Source organism: Schistocerca serialis, chromosome 3, assembly GCF_023864345.2.
Source record: "Schistocerca serialis cubense isolate TAMUIC-IGC-003099 chromosome 3, iqSchSeri2.2, whole genome shotgun sequence".
Taxonomy (NCBI): Eukaryota; Metazoa; Arthropoda; class Insecta; order Orthoptera; family Acrididae; genus Schistocerca; species Schistocerca serialis.
The window spans coordinates 679,003,063-679,028,152 of record NC_064640.1 but is presented as its reverse complement, the minus strand read 5'-3'; the positions used below and the strand labels follow the sequence as shown (position 1 = coordinate 679,028,152).

At 43.9% G+C, this 25,090-nt stretch overlaps 1 protein-coding gene across 1 annotated transcript in view; it reads right to left on the bottom strand.

Moving 5' to 3' along the window:
- LOC126471083 (E3 ubiquitin-protein ligase RNF220-like) overlaps positions 1 to 25,090 on the bottom strand; it is a 682,522-nt gene that overhangs the window by 65,989 nt on the left and 591,443 nt on the right. Inside the window, exons 5-6 of the mRNA XM_050099157.1 lie at positions 21,341 to 21,493; positions 18,503 to 18,798 (exon numbers count right to left, since the gene is read on the bottom strand). Of these exons, the coding sequence (XP_049955114.1) occupies positions 18,503 to 18,798; positions 21,341 to 21,493 (449 nt within the window). The remainder of the gene's footprint in view (positions 1 to 18,502; positions 18,799 to 21,340; positions 21,494 to 25,090) is intronic.

The window sequence follows — 25,090 nt, the reverse complement described above, 5'->3', positions numbered from 1 at the left end:
CACATGAGACAGCCGATGGGCAAGCATTCCTCACACTGGAGATAAGACGGAAGTAGATCGCGAAAGTGATGCGCATCACTTTTAGATGCGAGTATAAGCCACACTGCGCTCCAATGTTGCTTCACTCCTAAAATATGGCCGCCCGCCAGCAGCGCCTATGCACCAGAGGAAGCTAAGGGCTGACAGCCCACACAACTGAGATTAGACCGGCATTCTATCAGAAGCAGCCAGCAACTCGCAAAATGCAGTAAGTTTTTTTTAAAAAAACTATTAAATACTTTTTTTATTCTGTGTCTCTCCGCTTCTCGAGGATAGTTCCAGAAAAGAGCTGTTATTAAAATTATATGTACTACTCCTTCATTACTTTCCTAAATTTCATTCTGCAGCTACGAAAGTGGTGGCTCTCTACGATTTCTACGGGACAGCAGACAACCGCTAACGACTGTGAAGAAAAACGTGATGCTCACGTATCTTTGTAAGTAGTGGTAAGCTTAGAGCAGCAATTGCATGGTTTATATAGTGCAAAACATACTGTTGTGTGTTTGTATAGTTGGAGCAGCAAGGACTCTGACATATAGGTGAAAACAGCACCTAATGCACATTTGTTTAATTTCTTCGTTCAGTTCGAACACCTACATCATTTAAATATAAAATTAATCAAATTTATTTGCTAATTAACATACATCTAATAATCGGTTTTTAGAAAAAAATGTGTGTCTTCTTGTTCTCACTGAACCGGTGAGTTGGAAAAGGGGTCACGTCTCAGAAAGTCAGTTTTTCAGGAGAGACAGAAAACTGTTTTTTTACACAACAGGTTTAAGCATGGTGTCGTGGATTTCCCATGTAGCAATTGGCCCCGGGTGAAACAATATACACCATTACAACACACTTTAGCTAACGACTGTGGTCAATACTGGAGTTTGAATGTACTGGAGATGACACCTTTTAGAACCTGATGATGCTGATGAGGCAACCAGTGTTCTGTGTGCTGTGCGCTGAGAAAGGATTTTGTTATGTAAGTTTTTACTATCCATACTCATTACAGCAATGAAAAAGCCGCTGGTATATACTGTAACGAAATGATTTCTGCTCGTCAGGTAAGTACTGTAGAATTTTTTTTTACATCGTCTAGATTCTTCTTTTTTATTAGAACAGGTCCAATTGGACATTGCCTCTTCTCTTACTCAACGCCCTTCTAACGAGCTCTTCTGTTGATGAGATATGATTCCATGTTATACGAACGATGCATACAGTTATTCCGGTAATCGTAAATTAAAAAAAGTGGAGTGGCCCCTTTTTCAGCTCATCGATGCAACCAAGTACCACGCACACTGCATAATTACATAAATTCTAAATTATCGATATTTTATACAATACTGTGAATAGAGATTGTTGAAATTTAAAAAAAATCATCACGAATTTATTGACAAACTTTTATAAAATATCGATGATGAGATATGTGTTAATTAGCATATATTTGATAAATGTTTATATCTAAATGATGTAGGCGATCGAGCTGAAAGAAAAAAATAAATTTAAAAAAACACCATAGTAAGGTTCGAACCAGCGATCCATTGATTATCCCGTTACCATTCTCCAATACAAAGCTACACGGCGCACACACGGGTATTTTGCCCTGCTGGCCAAAAGTCCATTTTTCAAACGGGAGTAATTCCAAGAATGCCTACATTCCTGCGATAGTGTGATGGATAGGGCATTGCTGAGGCAATGCGATATTTGCTTATTGTGCACTGATACGTGGTAGAGTTGGTATATATTTAAGTCTCACTTGCGATGCATCTGAAGCTTCTCCACTGGCTTGAAATCACTTTGCGTTTGTGAATGTGTTGAAGCGTGTTTCTGCTTAAAGTGTAGTGAAAGGCAATATGAATTCCGAAGAACCACCTGGCTACTGTTATTTATACTTATTTTCATTCAAACTGTTTGCTATTTTTGTTATAATCATTCTTTTTGTCATACTGCAGTGTGTTTCCCTGCGTACCTGTTAATACAGTTTGACAGAAAAATCATTCCTCTACTGGAAATTTAAAAAAGTTGTCGCTGAATACCGCAGTTTATTTTGTACGATTGTTTAACATTAACGAGTTGCCAGCTATAAAAAATGTAATCTCCGAAATGAATTTTGAAAGCATTTCATTCATCTCCTCGAGTCTTTGAAAGTTAAAATTACGACAAACAAAGGCCTTTATGTCCTTATGAACAGATGTTCTGGAAAAAGAGTTTGTAGAAAGATTGGACTTTACGGAGGATTATATATTATCAGATCTTACCTTCCCTGATGAAGAAAAGAAAGGTTTCAGACATAATGTGTTTATATAAAGTCACAATTGAAGTAACGATGGCTTGCTTCAAACACGATTGGAAGTACCTTCTTAAAAATAACCATAATTGGCTGCAAGGTATCATCACAATTCCATGTTGCAAAACTCGAGTTGATAGGCCATCAAGGTCGTTTGTAGAGCTAAATGAATGTAGTAAAAAGCGTAAGACACAAGTATTGAGAAACAAATTTGGAGCCACAGAATTAACGTGTGCCAGTGAAATGAAACACACGTTGCCGATGACTGCGGTAGATGCAAAGGTCTGCAGTGCAGCCACAGAGGCAGCATCGACAATGAGGTACCACATTTACAAGGTTACATCAAAAGACTTCAATGACTCACCGAAAACCAAAGTAGTAAATATTGAAGGTCTTCAGTTCGACCTGTCTAAACTCCACACGCAAATTAGATTTTTGGAATTTTTGTTGCATTTTTCGTAGAAAATAAACATCAAGAAGTGGCAATCCGTTCAAAAGAGGAAAATAAGCTTGTTCAAGAGAGGGAAAAAGCCACACAAGAAATGTGCAGAAATCGACTGGCATTAATTGTAGACGTTCCCAAGCAAGGCTGTGGAAATAGCAATGACGGAAGTACCAGTAGAATATTTTTTGAAGATCCTGAAATTTCAGCGAAATAACAGGTGTAGATCTGCAACTCATCTATCGATTCAGATTTATTCTAGAAGCTATTTCTAGGGGCATAAGATAGACATATACAAATTTTCTGCTTATACTGTCGAAACAGCAAGACTGTACGTTGACTTACATCCATGACATCACATGTCTTTCACTGTATACAAGATTTTGGAGCATGGTCTAACTGTAATCGAACATACCCTATTAACCACAAGCACTTTATCAGAAGAAGCAGCCGAGGTCCGCAATAAGCAGTTTCGTCTGTACAGGCAAACGTTTCCCAGGACATTCTCACGAGAAGAATTCAATCTAGACATAACAAACAGGCTACTTCTGGCATCTGATCCATTAATAAGAGATAAGAGGCCGAAACCAAAGAAAAACAGCCAACGATTCTGAAAAGAAACATACATTTACTGCTCTCAAGCGAAGGATAGATTAGGCAGGTCCCTCAAGCTCAAAACGATAATAAATGATTCAAATGGCTCTAAGCACTATGGAATTTAACATCTGAGGTCATCAGTCCCCTAGACTTAGAACTAATTAAACCTAAATAACCTAAGGACATCACACACATCCATGCCCGAGGCAGAATTCGAACCTGCGACCGTAGCAGCAGAGCGGTTCCAGACTGAAGCGCCTAGAACCACACGGCCACAGCGGCCGGCTAAATGATAATAAAGAGGAGTCGCCAGCAGAAAGAGACTGCTCAGATGAACAAGACTAAGATGCATCATTTGAATAATACATAGTATTGCAGCTATGGAATAAATAAATAAAGATACCGTAATTCTGGTCTATTTCATGTTAAGTATTTAAATATATTGCTGTCCTACAAATACGTTCTCTAGAGTCTCATAGTACAGAATATATCAAACTTTAATTCTGGCCAACTTTTTGCATGAAATACCTCTATGTGCGCCGCGTCGGGAAAATCGCCTTACGTTTAGTGAATTACAGCTCGTCGGAAAATTTTAAAGTTGATTTTGTCGAGACTCTTTTAGAGTTGCATCGAACTGCTTCGGTTGGGTGATATTTGAGTTCTGAACTTAACGTACCATAAATATGAAAAATTTGCAAAAATCCCGTTGCTGGGTGGTCTCCTTGTGGGCCTCTCTTCTGCAGAATGCGAGTCTCGTGCCTAAAACAGTGCGCCACCTAGCTGGGTGCAGTCGCAGAGACTACGAACGATAGCAGACGCATAAACGTTCGACGACGGTAAAGGAGCATGAATGCGTGGAAACGATGGAAATAATAAGAGCTAGGGAATACAAGATGTATGACTTCAGGGGCAACCGAAGAAGAACAAAGGATAGGCAAACAGTGGCAGTAAGGGGATGGTTGTGTTCGACAGTTGGACTGTCTGTGTTTAGTACGGACTAGGCATCAGGGCACGTTGGTTGGTTTAAAAGGGAGAGGGGGTAAGGGACCAAACTGCTTGGTCAATGGTCCCTTGCTCCTGTTAAAACAGCCCCACAAAGGAAAGAAAAAAAGAAACGAGACGTACAGCACAATATCGAAAGGAAGGAAAAACTACAAGAAAGACAGAAAGGAAACAAACACCGCAAGGAATAAAAGAGGACAAGAAAACCATAGTTAGACGCAAGAAACAAGTAGAAGAGATTTAAAAAAAATAAAGCAGATTACCAAGGCTGGCTGACCACGAGAATAAAAAGGACAAGCCAGCCACTCTGCAACACATTAAAACCTCCAGCCTAAAATCACTAGGGTGGAGCACACACAGGGACAAAGGACACCCACTAAAACTTACATAGAATGATAAAAACCACCCTCGAGCATAAAACGTAAAACTAGATCAGCCGATAAGGCGTTGTCAGCTAAAATTAACGGCAACGTGTCCGGTAACCAAAGATTTTGTCGCAGGGCAGCCAACGTAGGACAGCGCAACAGAATATGGGCCACTGTCAACCGGGCGCCACACAGACACTGAGGTGGGTCTTCACGGTGCAGGAGGTAGCCGTGGGTGACCCAAGCGTGGCCAATGTGCAGCCGGCAGAGAACCACAGAGCCTCTCGGAGATAACCGAATGGAAAACTTCCACACATTCGTAGTCTCCTTAATGGCACACAGTTTGTTGTGCGTACTGTTATGCCATTCCGTCTCCCAAAGCCGAAAAATCTTGCGGCGTAACAAGGAACGTAGGTCAGTTACAGGAATGCCGATCTCCATAAGCGGTTTCCGTGTAGCCTGTTTGGTCAGCCTGTCAGCGAGTTCATTGCCTTGGATGCCGACGTGTCTGGGGTCCAGACAAACACCACTGAACGACTGGACCGTTCCAGGGCATAGATGAACTCCTGGATGGTCGCTACCAAAGGATGGCGAGGGTGGCAGCAATAGCTTGGAGGCTGCTTAAGGAATCAGTACAGAGTAAAAACGACTCGCCAGGGCATGAGCGGATGTGCTCAAGTGCACGAGATGTGGCCACCAGGTCTGCAGTGAGAATACTGCAGCCAATGGCGAGGAGTGCTGCTCAATATGCCCTCTGTGAACATAGACGAAGCCAATACGACCATGAGCCATCGAGCCGTCGGTGTAAACCACTTCAGAGCCCCGGGACATGGCAAGAATCGAGAGGAAGTGACAGCGGAGGGCCACGGGAGTAACTTAAGGCCATGAGAAAGGTCCAGACGAAGCTTCGGCTTAGGTTTACTCCATAGAGGTGAACGTGAATGGACCTCTAGAGATAGTAAACGGAAGGACTCCAGTTCAGACAGAAGGGATCGGAGGCGAATCGCAATCGTAAGCACTGACCTGGGCCGCCGATGCGGGAGCTGAACCGCCGTGGTTGGGAAAAGGAGACAGTAATTCGGATGCTCAGGAGAGCTGCGAATGTGTGTAACGTAACTGGCAAGTAGTTGTGCACGTCTGATCTTGAATGGAAGGACTCCAGCCTCCTCCAGTACGCTGGTCCCGGACTCGTCCTAAAAGCTCCCGTCGCTTGTCGAACTCCGCAGTGGTGCACTGGATCGAGCAAACAACGACGAGGGCGCTGCCGAACGATAAACCAGACTCCCACAACCGAGGTGGGATCGACCTGTACCCCAGTTGGTGCTGCTCAGGTAGCAGAGGGCATTAAGGTGCTGCCATCACTTCCGGTTAAGCTGACGAACATGAGGAAGCCAAGTCAATCGAGCGTGGAAAACCAGTCCTAAGAATCGATATGTCTCCATCACCGTGAGTGGATCGTCATAAAGGTAAAGTTCTGGTTCCGGATGAACGGTACGACGCCGACAGAAGTGCATGACATATGACGTCTCGGCTGAAAACTGGAAGCCGTGGGCTACAGCCCATGACTGTGCCTTGTGAATGACTCCCTGTAGGCGCCGCTCAGCAACACCAGTATTGGAGGAGCAATACGAAATGCAAAAGTCGTCTGCATACAGATAAGGTGAGACTGACGGCCCGACAGCAGCTGCTAGACCGTTAATGGCCATTAAAAATAGAGACACGTTCAATACGGAGCCCTGCGGGACTCCATTCTCTTGAATAAGAGGGGGGGGGGGGGAGGGGGAGATCTATGGGAGGCACCAACTTGGACACGGAAAGTACGGAGCGACAGGAAGTTTTGGGATAAAAATAGGTGTGCACGTTGTTTACAAGTAGTGTACACTTTGTATATGAATTCAGAGGCAATGACGTGCAATGAAAGACCTAACAGAGTTCCAAAGAGGACAGATTGTGGAGGCCCGATTAGCTGGAGCATCAGTAATCTCGACAGCCAACTTGTTGAATGTTTCAAGAACAACTGTTTCAACAGTCATGACAGTCTACACAAAACATGAAACGACGTCATCGCGTGAACGTGGTAGTGGGCACAAATCAAAACTAAATGACAGAGTTAGTCGTACGGTAACACCAATTGTGTCAAAGCAACATAAAACTACGGCGGCTAAAGTGACTGCAGAGCTCAATAGCCATCTTCGAGACCCTGTATCTATCGACACTGTCCGCCGAGAACTCCACAAAGCGAATATTCATGGACGAACTGCCATAACGAAACCATTAATGACGACAACCAACGCAAAGAAGCGTAAAACATGGTGTCAGGAGCGTTAATCCTGGAAGGTTGGTCAGTGGAAACACGTCATATGGTCCGACGTGTCAATCCTGATTGCTTGATTCCAACGGTTAAGCATGGAGGTGGAAGTGTGATGGTGTGGGCAGACACATCATGGTATTCTGCGGTCCCATCATTACTCTCTAAGGACGCGTTACAGCCAACGATTATGCGAACATTTTAGGTGATCAGGTGCACCCCATGGTTCGAACGTTATTCCCCAACAATGATGCCATATTTCAGAACGATAATGCACCCATTCACACGGCCAGGACAGTACAATCGTGGTATGAGGAGTATGCAACTGACGTGCAGCGTCTTCCCTGGTCAGCACATTCCCCGGACTTGCACGTTATCTAAACCTTGTAGGCGGCATTGGAGCGCAGACTCCGGAGCAGATTTCCGCCTGCCTCGTTACTACAGGTGTTAGAAAGCATTCTGATCGAAGAGTGGCATAATATTCCACTGGAGACTATACAATCATTATATGCCAGTATTCCAAGAAGAACTGCAGCTGTATTACGGGCAATGGGGTCCAACCCCTAATTAATAAACCATTCCCAAATAAGCACGGGTGCTCACATTATTTTGCGTATCCCCTGTACCAGAAATTATCAAATAAAGATGGAAAAATAAAATTAACAAAACGATGAGCGAGTCATGGTTGTACATGACTTAGAAGTGAAATACGAAGTAGATTCAATCAAACGTCGACTGATTACTAATGAGATATAAAAAAAGTTGGAAAAGAAATAGCTCTAAAGAGGATATAATATATAAGAAGATTGAAAATTTGGTAAGTAACGTATTCATATCAGCGGTATGGACGGTACTCCACTGCTAATCAAGTAGAAAAGAGCACGCAAGTTGGAAAACATGACTGAAATCTAGTACTAGCATAGTAATCATGTAACAGCACACACTACTACGTAAACCGGGAGGGTAGAAACAAATGATAGAAAGCTGCAGAAATGGCTGCAGGCATGGCTTCGAAAGATTCAAGCACAGACTCGATGAAGCAGATTGTTGCTTACGAAAGGTACAATGGAATCTCCAATAGCGTCAGGTATATAACTATATCAACTTAATTTTTATTGTGGATGGTTGCTGCAACTGCATATCCTGACCAAGCCATTAAGAGATCAATCAAGATATCCTAATACTTGATAGGAAAAGAGGAAACGCATGTTCTTCCAATTTGCAGTACGATAGAAGAGAGAATTTTCGACAGCCGATGGGACAACTTTCCGACATGGTGTTACTACACGGTCTCTCATAACGCGCTGAAAGCGGTATACACTTACAGAAAATCTGATAGCAGTATTAACGCTATTCAGAGCCTCATATTAGAAAATGAAGGTATAAAATACCTCAATACCAATTTATTTAGAAACTACCGGTGGAATATAACATGCTCATGTTGGTCTGGAAACTTCAAACCATACAGAATAGAAAATCTGTAAAGCTTTCGCAAGTCGTCCTTGATAATGTTCTGACACTACGATTTTTTAACTCCTGCTTGCACACCAAACCGGCTTTGCAATTTTATCAGACTTTTTTTGCATTCTATCTTCTATTTAAACAATATTTTCTTTTGCTCTGTCTCGTTTCGATTAGTTTTCTTGTTTAAATTACGCTGTCCGGAACTGCCAAATACATTTTGGGGGTTAGTTTTACTTTGGTCGCATGATACGTCCGCATTCGATGATCATAAACTGCTAATGTTACACTGACAGATCATTTTTGTCGCAGATGCCACTCAACTCTCCAGTGAATGACAACGCACATTTTAACGATAAGATTCTATGTCAATCGCAGGCACATATGAAGCCTCCTCTTGTGGAAACGCTTGCCCATCATATTATTCTGGGAATGACCAGGCCGAAAACGAACGTTGGAAGTGCTTTTCGGCAGAATTGGCTCAGCCGCATATCAACTGTTGCTCACCGTTCTGTTCTGCCCCATTCATCTGGCCATGACGCGGCTGCGGTTAACCGTAAGAGTTGGAGGCTTCCATACCGCAAATAAACTGCTGCGGCAGAGGGGCTGTGCCTCTACAAACCGCACGTTCCTTGCACTTTAAAAATGATCTCACAGCGCAATTGTTCTGGTCGCTCCCATCCCCAACCCTAAAATTAGTGTCGAAGTATATTAGCTTGTTAAGTGGGTTCGACGGGCGTATCCGTCGTAAGCGTGTTCATTCATTCACAATCGGTACGATTTATTTATTCGTCTACTCCAGTCTGTTGTGTGTCTAGTGGGAAATGACACTACGTTCCAAACTATTTTACAGATACTTCCCAAATAGAGCAGTGAATAACACTGTCATGCTTAACTTCTACAATAAATTCATTTAGAATTGATCTTTATTTCAATTAACAGTTGAGAAACTTGCAAAGTTTTTTTCATAGTGTGGCACACAAAACAATGCTACAGATATTTTATAGTTCAGCGAGCCAGTTACTACTACTGTAAAGGGAATAGACACAGCTGAAATGATAAAAGATTTCATTTCTGTATCACATAAACCCCTCCCCCCATGAACCATGGACCTTGCCGTTGGTGGGGAGGCTTGCTTGCCTCAGCGATACAGATAGCCGTACCGTAGGTGCAACCACAACGGAGGGGTATCTGTTGAGAGGCCAGACAAACGTGTGGTTCCTGAAGAGGGGCAGTAGCCTTTTCAGTACTTGCAAGGGCAACAGTCTGGATGATTGACTGATCTGGCCTTGTAACAATAACCAAAACGACCTTGCTGTGCTGGTACTGCGAACGGCTGAAAGCAAGGGGAAACTACGGCCGTAATTTTTCCCGAGGGCATGCAGCTTTACTGTATGATTAAATGATGATGGCGTCCTCTTGGGTAAAATATTCCGGAGGTAAAATAGTCTCCCATTCGGATCTCCGGGCGGGGAATACTCAAGAGGATGTCGTTATCAGGAGAAAGTAAACTGGCGTTCTACGGATCGGAGCTTGGAATGTCAGATCACTTAATCGCGCAGGTAGGTTAGAAAATTTAAAAAGGGAAATGGATAGGTATAGATATAGTGGGAATTAGTGAAGTTCGGTGGCAGGAGGAACAAGACTTCTGGTCAGTTGAGTACAGGGTTATAAACACAAAATCAGATAGGGGTAATGCAGGAGTAGGTTTAATAATGAATAGGAAAATAGTAATGCGGGTAAGCTACTACAAACAGCATAGTGAACGCATTATTGTGGCCAAGATAGATACGAAGCCCACACCTACTACAGTAGTACAAGTTTATGTACCAACTAGCTCTGCAGATGACGAAGAAATTGAAGAAATGTATGATCAAATAAAAGAAATTATTCAGATAGTGAAGGGTGACGAAAATTTAATAATCATGGGTGACTGGAATTCGGTAGTAGGAAAAGGGAGAGAAGGAAACGTAGTAGGTGAATATGGATTGGGGCTAAGAAATGAAAGAGGAAGCCGACTGGTAGAATTTTGCACAGAGCATAACTTAATCATAACTAACACTTGGTTCAAGAATCATAAAAGAAGGTTGTATACATGGAAGAATCCTGGAGATACTAGAAGGCATCAGATAGGTTATATAATGGTAAGACAGAGATTTAGGAACCAGGTTTTAAATTGTAAGACATTTCCAGGGGCAGATGTGGCCTCTGACCACAATCTATTGGTTATGACCTGTAGATTAAAACTGAAGAAACTGCAAAAAGGTGGGAATTTAAGGAGATGGGACCTGGATAAACTGACTAAACCAGAGGTTGTACAGAGTTTCAGGGAGAGCATAAGGGAACAAGGGAAGGCAGAAAGGTGGAAGGAGTATATAGAGGGTCTATACAAGGGCGATGTACTTGAGGACAATATTATGGAAATGGAAGAGGGTGTAGATGAAGATGAAATGGGAGATACGATACTGCGTGAAGAGATTGACAGAGCACTGAAAGACCTGAGTCGAAACAAGACCCCCGGAGTAGACAATATTCCATTGGAACTACTGACGGCCTTGGGAGAGCCAGTCCTGACAAAACTCTACCATCTGGTAAGCAAGATGTATGAAACAGGCGAAATATCCTCAGACTTAAAGATGAATATAATAATTCCAATCCCAAAGAAAGCAGGTGTTGACAGATGTGAAAATTACCGAACAATCAGTTTAATAAGCCACAGCTGCAAAACACTAACACGAATTCTTTACAGACGAATGGAAAAACTAGTAGAAGCCGACCTCGGGGAAGATCAGTTTGGATTCCGAAAAATTCTGGAACACGTGAGGCAATACTGACCTTATGACTTATCTTAGAAGAAAGATTAAGGAAAGGCAAACCTACGTTTATAGCATTTGTAGACTTAGAGAAAGCTTTTGACAATGTTGACTGGAATACTCTCTTTCAAATTCTAAAGGTGGCAGGGGTAAAATACATGGAGCGAAAGGCTATTTACAATTTGTACAGAAACCAGATGGCAGTTATAAGAGTCGAGGGACATGAAAGGGAAGCAGTTGTTGGGAAGGGAGTAAGACAGGGTTGTAGCCTCTCCCCGACGTTATTCAATCTGTATATTGAACAAACAGTAAAGGAAACAAAAGAAAAATTCGGAGTAGGTTTTAAAATCCATGGAGAAGAAATAAAAACTTTGAGGTTCGCCGATGACATTGTAATTCTGTCAGAGACAGCAAAGGACTTGGTAGAGCAGTTGAATGGAATGGATAGCGTCTTGAAAGGAGGATATAAGATGAACAACAACAAAAGCAAAACGAGGATAATGGAATGTAGTCGAATTAAGTCGGGTGATGCTGAGGGAATTAGATTAGGAAATGAGACACTTAAAGTAGTAAAGGAGTTTTGCTATTTCGGGAGTAAAATAACTGAAGATGGTCGAAGTAGAGAGGATATAAAATGTAGACTGGCAATGGCAAGGAAAGCGTTTCTGAAGAAGAGAAATTTGTTAACATCGAGTATAGATTTAAGTGTCAGGAAGTCGTTTCTGAAAGTATTTGTATGGAAGTGAAATATGGACGATAACTAATTTGGACAAGAAGAGAATAGAAGCTTTCGAAATGTGGTGCTACAGAAGAATGCTGAAGATTAGATGGGTAGATCACATAACTAATGAGGAAGTATTGAATAGGATTGGGGAGAAGAGAAGTTTGTGGTACAGCTTGACCAGAAGGAGGGATCGGTTGGTATGACATGTTCTGAGGCATCAAGGGATCACCAATTTAGTATTGGAGGGCAGCGTGGAGGGTACAAATCGTAGAGGGAGACCAAGAGATGAATACACTAAGCAGATTCAGAAGGATGTAAGTTGGAGTAGGTACTGGGAGATGAAGAAGCTTGCACAGGATAGAGTAGCATGGAGAGCTGCATCAAACCAGTCTCAGGACTGAAGACCACAACAACAACATCACATAAACCGATACAACTGCACTGGCGTTACCCCGATATGATGTTCACAGAAGACACCCAAGGGATATTTTCTACAGATTCAGGAGTCCAGCAGCCCATTAAACCCGTCCCCCCTGAAGACCGTAATGTCAAAGGACGTGAATGGACCTGACAACAGTGTGTCTCATTTGTTTCGAAATAGTACCGCACTCGCGACTATGCTGTCGGATTCCCCCCGGGAACAACTACAGTGATTCAGCCCCTCTCTCGCTCTCGCTCTCGCTCTCTCTCTCTCTCTCTCTCTCTCTCTCTCTCTCTCTCGTCGACAATTTTTCAAGAAACTGCTGGACAACGTTATTGCCGATAGGCATTTGTCATTTCCGGTTTATCAGCAGAACAGTATTCTAAATTTTCAGTCATTTATACGCTATCAGTTTGCACGGCCATAGTTGGCGAAATTGATTAACTACGCGTGGTACGGAGCACAATATGCAGGGCCATTTCTTACTCTACCGAAATTTGTGTAAATAAAACTTGTAACAACTGCGAAGTGCATAAATGTATTAATGATTCTTTTGTTACGAGTGTCTGGTGCACGAAAAACGTTCGGTTTCGTCTCTCAGTAGATAATTCACATTTTTATGACGACTATAATGGATAAAGAGGAAACTCTTTCATTGTGATATATGTAAAAAATTCAAAAACAGTCGTAAGAGCTGTGCTACAAGAATTGCCATAAAATAACATGCCTGTACATACTACTCCCTTTCAACAAATTAAAACATCAAATGGTTCAAATGGCTCTAAGCACTCTGTGACTTATCATCTGAGGTCATCAATCCCCTAGACTTAGAACTACTTAAACCTAACTAATCTAAAGACATCACACACATCCATGCCCGAGGCAGGATTCGAACCTACGACCGTAGCAGCAACGCGGTTCCGGACTGAAGCGCCTAGAACCACTCGGCCACAACGGCCGGCAATTAAATTATCGACTGAAGTGATGGAAGACGTCAATAATGTCAAAACCCTGCATTGTCTTTGTTCTCTACTGGTCACCTTAGTAAAAATTTCATCTGCAACAGTTTAGTTTGCGATATGAAACGCTAGTTATCTACGAAATTCATGATATGTGATATTTTTCGTATGGTTAAAGCGCCTGAAATGTCCGTGAGGTTCCCGCTTTACGCGACATTCCGTTGACTCGTCACAGCTCCTTCATCTAGGTAGAAAAGCGGTATTAAAAGTTCTAAGTTCGGCGAAGATGAGTAACTTCAACATCCAGAAAAGTATTCGCATTCCGTGTTGGCAGCTAAAAGCTTAACACTTCATGTTTTCATTCTGTTGTTACCGTGTAAAAACATTTTTTCAGGGAAGGTTTCGACATGTCGTCCCATTGGTAGTTGTGTGGGTATTGGTGATCTCTAATGGGCCACCCAAACAGTTCGGACATTTGTTTCTACGTCTCTGAGGATCCATATACGTTCCCACGACTAGCTATGGATCTATAACAGGCGTGGGCTACCTTTGATGACCCACGGGCCTGGCTCACTAACTTCCTTAAGCTTAGGGGTCGCCATGTCATGTGCCGCAACAGCAGCGCTCTTAGTACATGAAGTCGAAACTATACTAGCGGTTGTCTGTTGATGGTTGCAGTCACAACATCACTTTTACAGTATTCTGCGGAAGCCAGGTCATAGATGTTTATACGATTGGAGTTCACCTGCTCAGCGTCACTTAAGGCCTGAAAATGGCATAATGACACACCGAAACTGGTTGCAATATAATAAAATAACATCAAAACGACGGCTGTAGGTGTCTCATTTTATTACGTAAGTGAACGAATGAAGTCCCGCAGACGATTGGTCACAAGGATGGACATACAAAAACCCTGGAGGTTAAGGTTCCTCATACAGGTTTTAGCCATCCTCACGCACTTCTAAACACACAACGTTCTACCACCGCCCTCCACGGTAGTGTTCGAAGCATGTCCATGGTTTACGCTAACACAGGAATGGCGGCGTTGACCAGTCCACAGCTGGTGAACCACGGTTTCGCCATATTCGTATCCGGCCATTACTGGCTCAAGCCCTGGGAGAGTTTATAGGACGATTCGAGGTTAGACATGCTGCAAAGGCAGAGGGGAAAAATTATATTCACATTTACTTTCCGGTTGTATTTGTCCTAAATAAAATGAACTTTTTTGTCATTAGATAGCATGTTATTGTAACTGGGGCTGCAAGTAAGACAAATAGTGAATCAGCTACAAACGATTAAATTTATGAAATTTTAAATTCACTTTGTAGTGCTTTGTCAGTACTGATTCCGACAACGAAAACGTTCGTAAGCACAGTGCTTAAATCATATTAACGACACCTATTAATGGACTGCTACATGTTTGACTAACGCCATAGCCTTCAGATAACATGAAACAATAAATGTGTTTGAATAATTAGTGACTGGTAGACGTTGGGAACTTAAATACAACGGTCGAAACTTAAATAGAAACGTTTACAATCCGTTTCATTATACAATACACTAACGGATAAAGACGCCCAGGTATACTGGACATCAGTTCCGAATTGTACTACTGCCATTCCAGGCACACGCTTCGCTTGTTCATTGTATACTACTTACGATTAATAACAATTTAATATAATCCCCATTACACAAACTGACGACACGTAAAGAAGGCTGTATTCCTGCAATATAAAGGCATACTCTTTTATACCAAGTAACACGAATATGCTGCTCAAATCAAAATTCGAGATTTGCCTTCAACATCGTAGCTCGTCTCTACAGAGATTCCGTCAACAAAATAATATTAGGTTGCCGCGTAAGTTCGTAGCGTTTTTGTTTTGCATGTTGGTATTCCCGTTGCTATGGATTTATTTACCGATTGTCATTTTTCATTTGTAGTTCACCATTGCTTTCATTTCTCGATATTCTGAACTACTGATTGTGAATGATCCGTTAAGCGCAGTGTGACGCTAATTTACAAAAGGCCCTATGTGGTCAATATGTGTGAGCTGGGATCCTCGTGAACTGCTCAAAGCAATAACTGAAAGTGCGCCTTGCACTTACCACACCGTCGATGGAAACGAGATGTCTCGAAGATGGTAGCTCATTAGACGTTAATGTGTTAGTCCCAACTATTGCATTTACAGTCTGCAATATACAGTAGTACTCTTTTACCTCGGGTGACTTTAAATAGTGTCATTCTGTCATTTGGAGATAGTGAGTGGAGCTGTGGACGCTAGAAAATGGAGTGGCAAGTGGAGAGATCGGAACATTTGCGGCATATTCTTCTGTTTCAATCCATTAGAGCGGTGACACTGGACAGCGTACGGCAAGAAAATGGATTTCTGGTTTTAAGAAGGACCGTTTAACATTAGTGACTCTTCACGCTCAGGACTACCTTCGGGGTTTGATGAAAATCGTTTAAACGCATTAATCTACAATGATCCACGTCAATGTACTCGAGAACCGGCAAATGTGATGAATTGTGATCATTCCACCATAATGTGACACTTGCATCCAATGGAGAAGCTTCAAAAATCGGGTGTATGCGTGCCGCATATTCTAAGCCAAAATCACAAAAATCAGTGGATGGCCATATGTGCATCTCTGGTTGCTCGTCGTCAACTGGCTCGTGAACGACACCGACCATTCCTATCCTTCATCGTTCCTGGTGACGAGAAATGGTGTGTCTATGCTAACATAGGGAAAAGAAAGGAATGGTGGAACCCAAACGCCGGCCGCGGTGGTCTAGCGGTTCTAGGCGCTCAGTCAGGAACCGCGCGACTGCTACGGTCGCAGGTTCGAATACTGCCTCGGGCATGGATGTGTGTGATGTCCTTAGGTTAGTTAGGTTTAAGTAGTTCTAAGTTCTAGGGGACTGATGACCACAGATGTTAAGTCCCATAGTGCTCAGAGCCATTTGAACCATTTCAACCCAAACAAAGCGGCAACTCCTCGTACAAAGGCCTGCGCGCATCCACAAAAGATAATGTTACGCATCTGATGGAACACGACGGTTTGGTGTAATACAAATTGCTTCCCAGAGGCGTAACCATCACCGCCGACATTTATTGTCAACAACTGAAACGTCTTGTAGACGCAGTCCGAGCACAACGACCAGGAAGACTGCGTAAAGTGACGCTACTCCACGATGACGCCCGCCCGCATTCTGAAGTCATTCTGCACCCGCATTAGTCACAGGATATTGCGCCCTCAGATTTTCGCCTTTGCCGCTCTCTCTCGAACAACCTTGAAGGAATTTCCTTTTCGGATGAAGATGCGCTCCGAACATGGTTCGACGAGTCCTTCGCCTCAAAACCACGCGATTCTACAACTGCAGGACCGAAAAGGTACCTCAGCGTTCCACACTGCTGTAAATGGCGAAGGAGAATATATTATTGGTGACTAACGCCTCTATTGTGTATATCTGTTATACTCATTAAACTAGCGGAAAGCCGCTACAAACTGATGCACCAATCCAATACTTTGTTTCAGACTCGCTGATTTCCGAGCTATGCTTCCCATCCGCCGACACTGATTTACACTACTGGCCATTAAAATTGCTACACCAAGAAGAAATGGAGATGATAAACGGGGATTCATTGGACAAATATATTATACTACAACTGACATGTGACTACATTTTCACGTGTGCTCACCACATACCCCCCCCCCCCCCCCCCCATATACGCCTGCTGGGATGCCTCTCAGCTGTGGGGTGCATAGATCCTGAGGAATCAGTACCCAGAACAACCACCTATGGCCGTAATAATGGCGTTTATACGCCTGGGCATTGAGTCAAACAGAGCTTGGATGGCGTGTACAGGTACAGCTGCCCATGCAGCTTCAACACGATACCACAGTTCATCAAGAGTAGTGACTAGCGTATTGTGAGGAGCCAGTTGCTTGGCCACCATTGACCAGACGTTTTCAATTGGTGAGAGATCTGGAGAATGTGCTGGCCAGGGCAGCAGTCGAACATTTTCTGTATCCAGAAACGCCCGTACAGGACCTGCAACATGCGGTCGTGCATCATCCTGCTGAAATGTAGGGTTTAACAGGGATCGAATGAAGGGTAGAGCCACGGGTCGAAACACATCTGAAATGTAACGTCCACTGTTCAAAGTGCCGTCAATGCGAACAAGAGGTGACCGAGACGTGTAACCAATGGCACCCCATACAATCACGCCAGTATGGCGATGACGAATACACGCTTCCAATGTGCGTTCACCGCGATTTCGCCAAACACGGATGCGACCATCATGATGCTGTAAACAGAACCTGGATTCGTCCGAAAAAATGACGTTTTGCCCTTCGTGCACCCAGGTTCGTCGTTGAGTACACCGTCGCAGGCGCTCCTGTCTGTGATGCAGCGTCAAGGGCAACCGCAGGCACGGTCTCCTAGCTGATAGTCCATGCTGCTGGAAACGTCGTCGAACTGTTCGTGCAGATGGTTGTTGTCTTGCAAACGTCCCCATCTGTTGACTCAGGGATCGAGACGTGGCTGCACGATCCGTTACTGCCATGAGGATAAGATGCCTGTCATCTCGACTGCTAGTGATACGAGGCCATTGGGATCCAACACGGCGTTCCGTATTACCATCCTGAACCCACCGATTCCATATTCTGCTAATAGTCACTGGATCTCGACCAACGCGAGCAGCAATGTCGCGATACGATTAACCGCAATCGCGATAGCCTACAATCCGACCTTTATCAAAGTCGAAAACGTGATGGTACGCATTTCTCCTCCTTACACGATGCATCACAACAACATTTCACCAGGCAACGCCGGTCAACTGCTGTTTGTGTATGAGAAATCGGTTGGAAACTTTCCTGATGTCAGCACGTTGTAGGTGTCGCCACCGGCGCCTACCTCGGGTGAATGCTCTGAAAAGCTAATCATTTGCATATCACAGCATCTTCTTCCTGTCGGTTAAATTTCGCGTCTGTAGCATTTCATCTTCGTGGTGTAGCAATTTTAATGGCCAGTAGTGTACTTACGAGGACCGGCATGAAAACGGAAGAGTGGAGAGGAAGCACGCTACCTGAGCAGGGCGTGTCGCAGCGCTCGCCGCTCGCGCGCCGCGGCGGCGGGCAGCAACACGTCGGCCTCCGAGTACTGCGCGGGCCCCAGCGTGGCGGAGTCGTCGCCGTCGACGACCAGGTCCCCGTGGTCGGCGTCGTCGGCCGTGGTCGCGGCCGTCGCCAGCCCGGCCGCCGCGTAGCCGCCCACGAGCAGCGCGGACGCGCGCACACGCCGCTGCCCCGCCCACTCGTACTCCGTGAAGACGCCGCCCTCCACGTCCACCGGCTCGTCCGAATCGCCGTCGCCGTCGCCGTGCTGCAAAACGAGACACGCGCCGCTCCTCACCTCGGTGCATCACACTACTCTCAGCCCTAATTACTGCTTCCTGTGCTCGGTGTTCGGTCTTCCTCCTAAATGCGACCATTCCGTGTTTTCACTGTACACTGTCAAGACACATTATTATAATCACCAACCAGAACCTGGAATAACCGCGGTTTATATAACAGACAACAGGCACACAAGCTACAGATTACTGAGTCGGGTACTAGCAAGTCAAATTAGTGTCCTGAAGCTATGCTGTCCGCAGAGCTACCCGCAGCTGTCGGAGGGTGCCAACGGATTCCCACAGCGGACGCGGTCGTGTTGGCCCCACAATGTTGAATAGGTTTAATATCCCGGTATTTGGGAGTAGAAGGACTGCTTTAGTGTCTCGATCGCGCTCTTCCAGTCATTAACGGACTCTTCTAAAAGTAAGTTTATGGTTACCGTACCAAGACGAGCGACAGTTTGGAACAGGGTGACAAGGTGTATTACTTTGCTGAAACACCTCGTCTCTCCAAGACACGGAATTATGAATGCACGAATGAGATCTCTGAGGATGGATTACTAACCATATCTGCTAAGAGGATCCTACACAAGACCGCGTAAACATTTACCAGACATTAACGCTTGGCCATGTGCTCTTGCAGAGACAGTGCAACGCGATTTTTTTCTGAAGTTTTTCTCCGGAGACGCCAACACTCGTCCATCCGAAATAGTATAAAACTTGCTTCCTCGGGGAAAATCTGATAGCTTCTTATCGGTAGTAGTTCAGTTACGATAATGCACGAGCAACGCAAGTCACTTCCATACATGCAATGGTGTTAAAACTGTTTCAGACACAGTGTGTCTGCTTCGGGGCCCCTACGTACAAGGATCTCCTAAACTCCTGTCGTAGACACGAGTTTATTTAACTCGTGCTTTATTTGAATGGTTCCACAATGCGTGTCGACTGGCTTTCACGAAGTGTCGCAGTTGGCGACTACATCTGAATCAATGGCAACAACCGTTTTGCACTTTCACAGCTGTGCACTCACGATGTACTTTCACAACAAGGGCACACGGGCAGTTCACAAACTTCGCTTTCTCCGAATTAGTGCTCACTTGGCTTTAAAGCTGATAAAAAACAGTATACACCCTCCGAATAGGCCTCGGAAGGCCCAATGGTACCGACAGATTATGTGCCACCCACAGCTGAGAGGCATCCCAGCAGGCGTATATGGGGGGGGGGGGGGGGGTATGTGGTCAGCACACGGCTCTCCCAGCCGTTGTCAGTTTTCTCGACCGGAGCCGCTACTTCTCAGTCAAGTAGCCTTCAGTTCGCCTCACAACGGCTGTGTGCACCTCACTTGCTAACAGCGGTCGACAAATACAGACGGTCACCCATTCAAGTGCTAGCCAAGCCCGACAACGCTTAACTTCGGTTATCCGACGGGAATCGGTGTTAGTACTGCGGCACGGCCGTTGCCCTCTAAGGCCCATAGTCACTCCTTTTCACAAACTTGATTCGTCCATTTCTTTACTCATGACGGCTCTGTTCATAATGCCTAAAGACAGCTTGTTAGTCCCGTGATATATATCACTTCGTCAGTGGTTATCACATGAGATACGTCCAGCACAGTTCTAGGTGGTGGTCATAATTATCTGACACGACAGTGTATACAGTGAGCTCATTTAATTCGATGCCCGCAAAACAAATTATTTGAATCAATATTCGTATTAATTTTAAAGCATTAGGACTCGGAATTCCACTTACCCTCATGTGATGTGGAGCTTTCTTCGCAGACCGAAACGGGGCCTGGTTTGCCATGGAGTCCCTATGGGTTTTAGGACAGTGGAGGAAAAGCAAAAGCAGGCTGAAGCAGTGAGTTTGTCAGTGAGAACGGATGCAGCATTGTCCATAAAGGACACAGACCCGGCGCACACTTCTAATTATTCAAAAAGCTCCGTGTCTGCACAAACTCCGATGCCAGAATGAATACCTAGAGCCGTACAGAAATTCTTTAACACCTACCAGAGCATACTCATTAATTGGGCTAATTCCAACTGTCAGGTTCCAATGATAACCTGAACTGTTCTGATCCGTCGCTCGAGTCAGCAAGTCACACTATTATTTACACTACGTTAAAAAATAAAAAGAGAAGTTACCACAATGATTATAACGATTGTAAGGATTCACGTAATTTTTAAAATCTGTAAAACTGTAGACCTGGTACTAGTAAAGGGAAGAACCATGAAAGATGTAACAGCACCGATGCACTGTCTTTAAAGAATAGATGAAATGTGTCCTTACAATTATGTCGTTACTGCTGCGTGCGCGAAATTCATTACTCCATAATAATGATAAGCGGTTCTTCTTGTAACCCTTGTGTACGTTATTTTTCCACTGGAGCTAAAAGAAAGGAAATTATCTTCAAAACAGCAAGGGAAAGGAATGGTATTCAAACAGATAGTTAAGTACTGGCTAGTCATATAAGACGTAAAACGAATAAGAAGAGAAACTTGGACACATGGGAGTGTAGGTAGGTATGAGACTGACCTTGCGCAGGCAGGCGTCTACGTGCGCGTTGAGCTCGTCGGCGCTTCCTGAGAGACGCTCGCTGCACACGGGGCACGTCGCCTCGTCCGCCTTGCGCTTGCGGTTCTTCAAGCGCAGCCTGCTCTGTCGGTTCGCCTTGATCCGCTGGTAAGTCTGCAACAAACAAGTCATCCCTGTACATCATGCATGACTCCACGCATATCCTTCCCTACACAGCTTCTCTAATAAACCACCAATTGAGACGGCATTAACGACCAACCCTTAAGAAGTGTTTGTCTTACAGACATAGCGAATGAAAAAACGTGAGCTGTGCGATTCGCAAATTGGAACTTCAATAGCATAACAACATCACAGATGTCCAACAGCGAGGTGTGCAACAGGCTGAATGTTTTCAACATTACGAGCATGTGACATAAAAGAGTTCAAGTGACATATTAATTACGCAGCACATCTTTCCGTTTCCTACCACAAATTGGGAAGTGTAAAAAATAGCGTTTCCTACCACAAATTGGCAAGTGTAAAAAATTATAGAGATTCAGGAAAGTATAGAACCGATGGTGGACACTCCTCAAAAAGTATCCCAGAATGAATTATGGAAAGGAGGGGAGAGGTACGTAACCATATACCAGCTAACCCCCACAATATTACAATCAACTGGCCTGCTGATTTAGACTACGTGTCCTTTTCAGACAGAAAACTGTCGCTGAATTGTGTGTATCGCGGCAAAGGAATAAATTCGTGGAGTTGCTGAATTATTCATCACATGAGGTTTTCAGAACCATAAGGGCCTAAACCACACCATCGTCGAGCCCAAATTTAAGTGAATATCAGAGAAACCAGTGACGGAGTTATGTTCACGTAAATCTAACTCAACATAAGATCAACAGATGTCAGAAGCATAAATAAATGTTACAGTCTCACGATTGACGATGATGTGCTTAGGGCGTTATGGTTCTCGGCGTCTCATAGCAAGATGCTAGAAGAATGTCCCTTATTCTCTCGTCCTCGGGGACGTCAGAGAGTCGCGCGAAATCCCACTCGCGATCGCGGCCGTAATTTCCGCGCTCCTGGGGCGACTTATTGCTCCAAAGATTTGCTACGAGACGTTTATCGGCACGCCGGGATTAATTCTCTGCATCTGGATACACACACGCACACATATATTTCGTAAGCCAAAACACGGTGCACGGCGCAGTATACCTAGTACCACACCAAGTCATCCCCTTTTCTGTTCTACTCGCAAATGGAGCGAGAGAAAAACGAATGTCTGTATGCTTCCGTACGAGCTCGATTTCTCTTATTTTCTCTACGCGATCCTTAAGCCAGATGTACGTTCATGGCAGTAGAATTGTTCGGCCGGTTGCTGCAAATGCCGGTCCTCTAAATTTTCTCAATCGTGTCTCACTGAAAGACCGTCCTCTATCCGTCAGGGATTCCTACTTGAGTTCACTAAGTATTATATAATAATTAAGTGTCTCATGCAGTAAACTGTTTTATTTATACTTATTAAATAATACAGTCCTCATGATGCCATTATTTATGGGCGAAATGTTCAATAAGTATTCCACCCACAATATTCAGCAGCACACCTCTCAATTGCTTCAACGTCCTCCTTCAATCCCACATGGCGAGGATCCCAAACACCCTTGCGGTACACAGGAATGAGTCGCACACGAGTTCAGTGTTCGCGGTTTCCTTTATAGATGATCTACACTTCCCTAGAATTCACCAAATACATCGAAGTTGACCATTCGCGTTCACTGCAATCGACCTTACGTGTTCGTTCCATTTCATATCGCTTTGCAACGTTACTGCGTCTAGCTGCACATTACAAATACTGTATTCGAACATTACAGGATTATTTTTCTACTACCTCCGTTAGCCGGCCGGTGTGGCCGCGCGATTCTAGGCGCTTCAGTCTGGAACCACGTGACCGCTACGGTCGCAGGTTCGAATCCTGCCTCGGGCATGGAAGTGTGTGATGTCCTTAGTTTAGTTAGGTTTAAATAGTTCTAGGGGACTGATGACCACAGATGTTAAGTCTCACAGTGCTCAGAGCCATTTGAACCATTTTGAACCTCCGTTAACTTAGATTTTTACACATTCAGAGCCATCCATCACATCAAACAGATATTCTATCCACATGGCTGCTCACTGGCATATCTTCTGCGTCTACAGAGAACGAGAGCTTTTCCATTACACTTTCCTGAGCCACTCCGGAAGAAAACCTTTATCTCTCACGAACACTCGCAGTCGAGGATAACGAAAGGGATTCTATTACTTAAGAAGTATCATGATGAAAAGACCGCTTGAGCTGTATGATAAATAATTATTTATGAAACAAATAGCTACATGGCGTTAGAGTTACATCTCTAGGGAAGCCTGTGTATACAAACAAGAGCAAAACGTTTAAAGATCCAGTATCGGTTAAAATGTAGCTGAACTGTACACGGGACTATATAAGAAAATTATGTACTCACATTTATTTCATTATTTAGTTCAAGCGATAACTAATAGACTACCCACACACACTGTCCAAATTGTAATAAAACTGTTCAACCGTTAAGAGGTCGGTAGTCAAGTTAAAACACGGCAGAATGCAGTTCAACTACATTTGAGCCTATATTTAATCTTTATACGTTCTGCTCTTAATACATACAGAGGTATCTCCGAATATGTGACTGTAACACCATCAAACAAGTTGGTTTATAGATAAATATTTATCATTTAGCTGAAGCGATCTTTACATCATGATACAGATCTACAGCTGTGGATGTCCACAATACAAAATTTTCTGCACTTAAGAAGTCCTGTAGTCACATACCGGAGAATCTATTACGTATACCGGGACCGTCGTTTAAGAATCTGAAGCGTGTGCTGTGTCAAACGATTTCCGGAAATCTGAGAATATGGGATCTGCCAGGTGCCCAACGCCCACGGTTCGCAGGATATCTATCGTATGAGAAAATAATAAGCTGAGTTTAGCACGGACGAAGCTTTCTAACTCCACGCTGATCTTAGGACAGAAGACTGTCCTCGCAAGGAAATTTATTATATTTGAAGTGAGAATATGTTGAAGACTCCTGGAGAAAACCGATGTTAAGGATCTTGGTATGTAATTTTGCGGGTCCGCTCTTTTACCCTTCTTATATACAGTAGTCACCTTCGGTTTTCTGTAGTTGTTTGGTACTTTGCGCTGGGCCAATGCCGAAGATAATTATCTGTAAAATCAATTTGGATTCCTTCCGGACCTGGGGACTTACTGTAGAACTCCTTCAGTTCCTTCTCAATGCCAGGGATGCCTCTTTCTAAGTCCTCTATGCGAGCGTTTGTGCAGAAGACAAACGATGGTATTTCTGTACGATCTGCCTTCGTAAGTGATTTGTTTTTATGTGAAATATAAAACTTCAGTTTCCCTTTCGCTGTCTTCTATTGCCAAACCAAACTGGTCGACGGGGAACTGAATACAACCATTCGATCCTATAAGGGATTTTTGTGCAAGAGAAGAATTTTCTGGCATCCTCGCCCAGAGCTTTCGCTTATGTACTAGGGGCGTTCAATAAGTAATGCAACATATTTCATTCCTCGGCCAGTTTCGGCTGAAACATGTGGATTTTGTTTCATGAAGTTACGATAGTTGGCAGAGCTATACGAGGCGTCTGTAACGGATGTGCGTTAAAAAAAAAAAAAAAAAAAAAAAATGGCTCTGAGCACTATGGGACTTAATATCTGAGGCCATCAGTCCCCTAG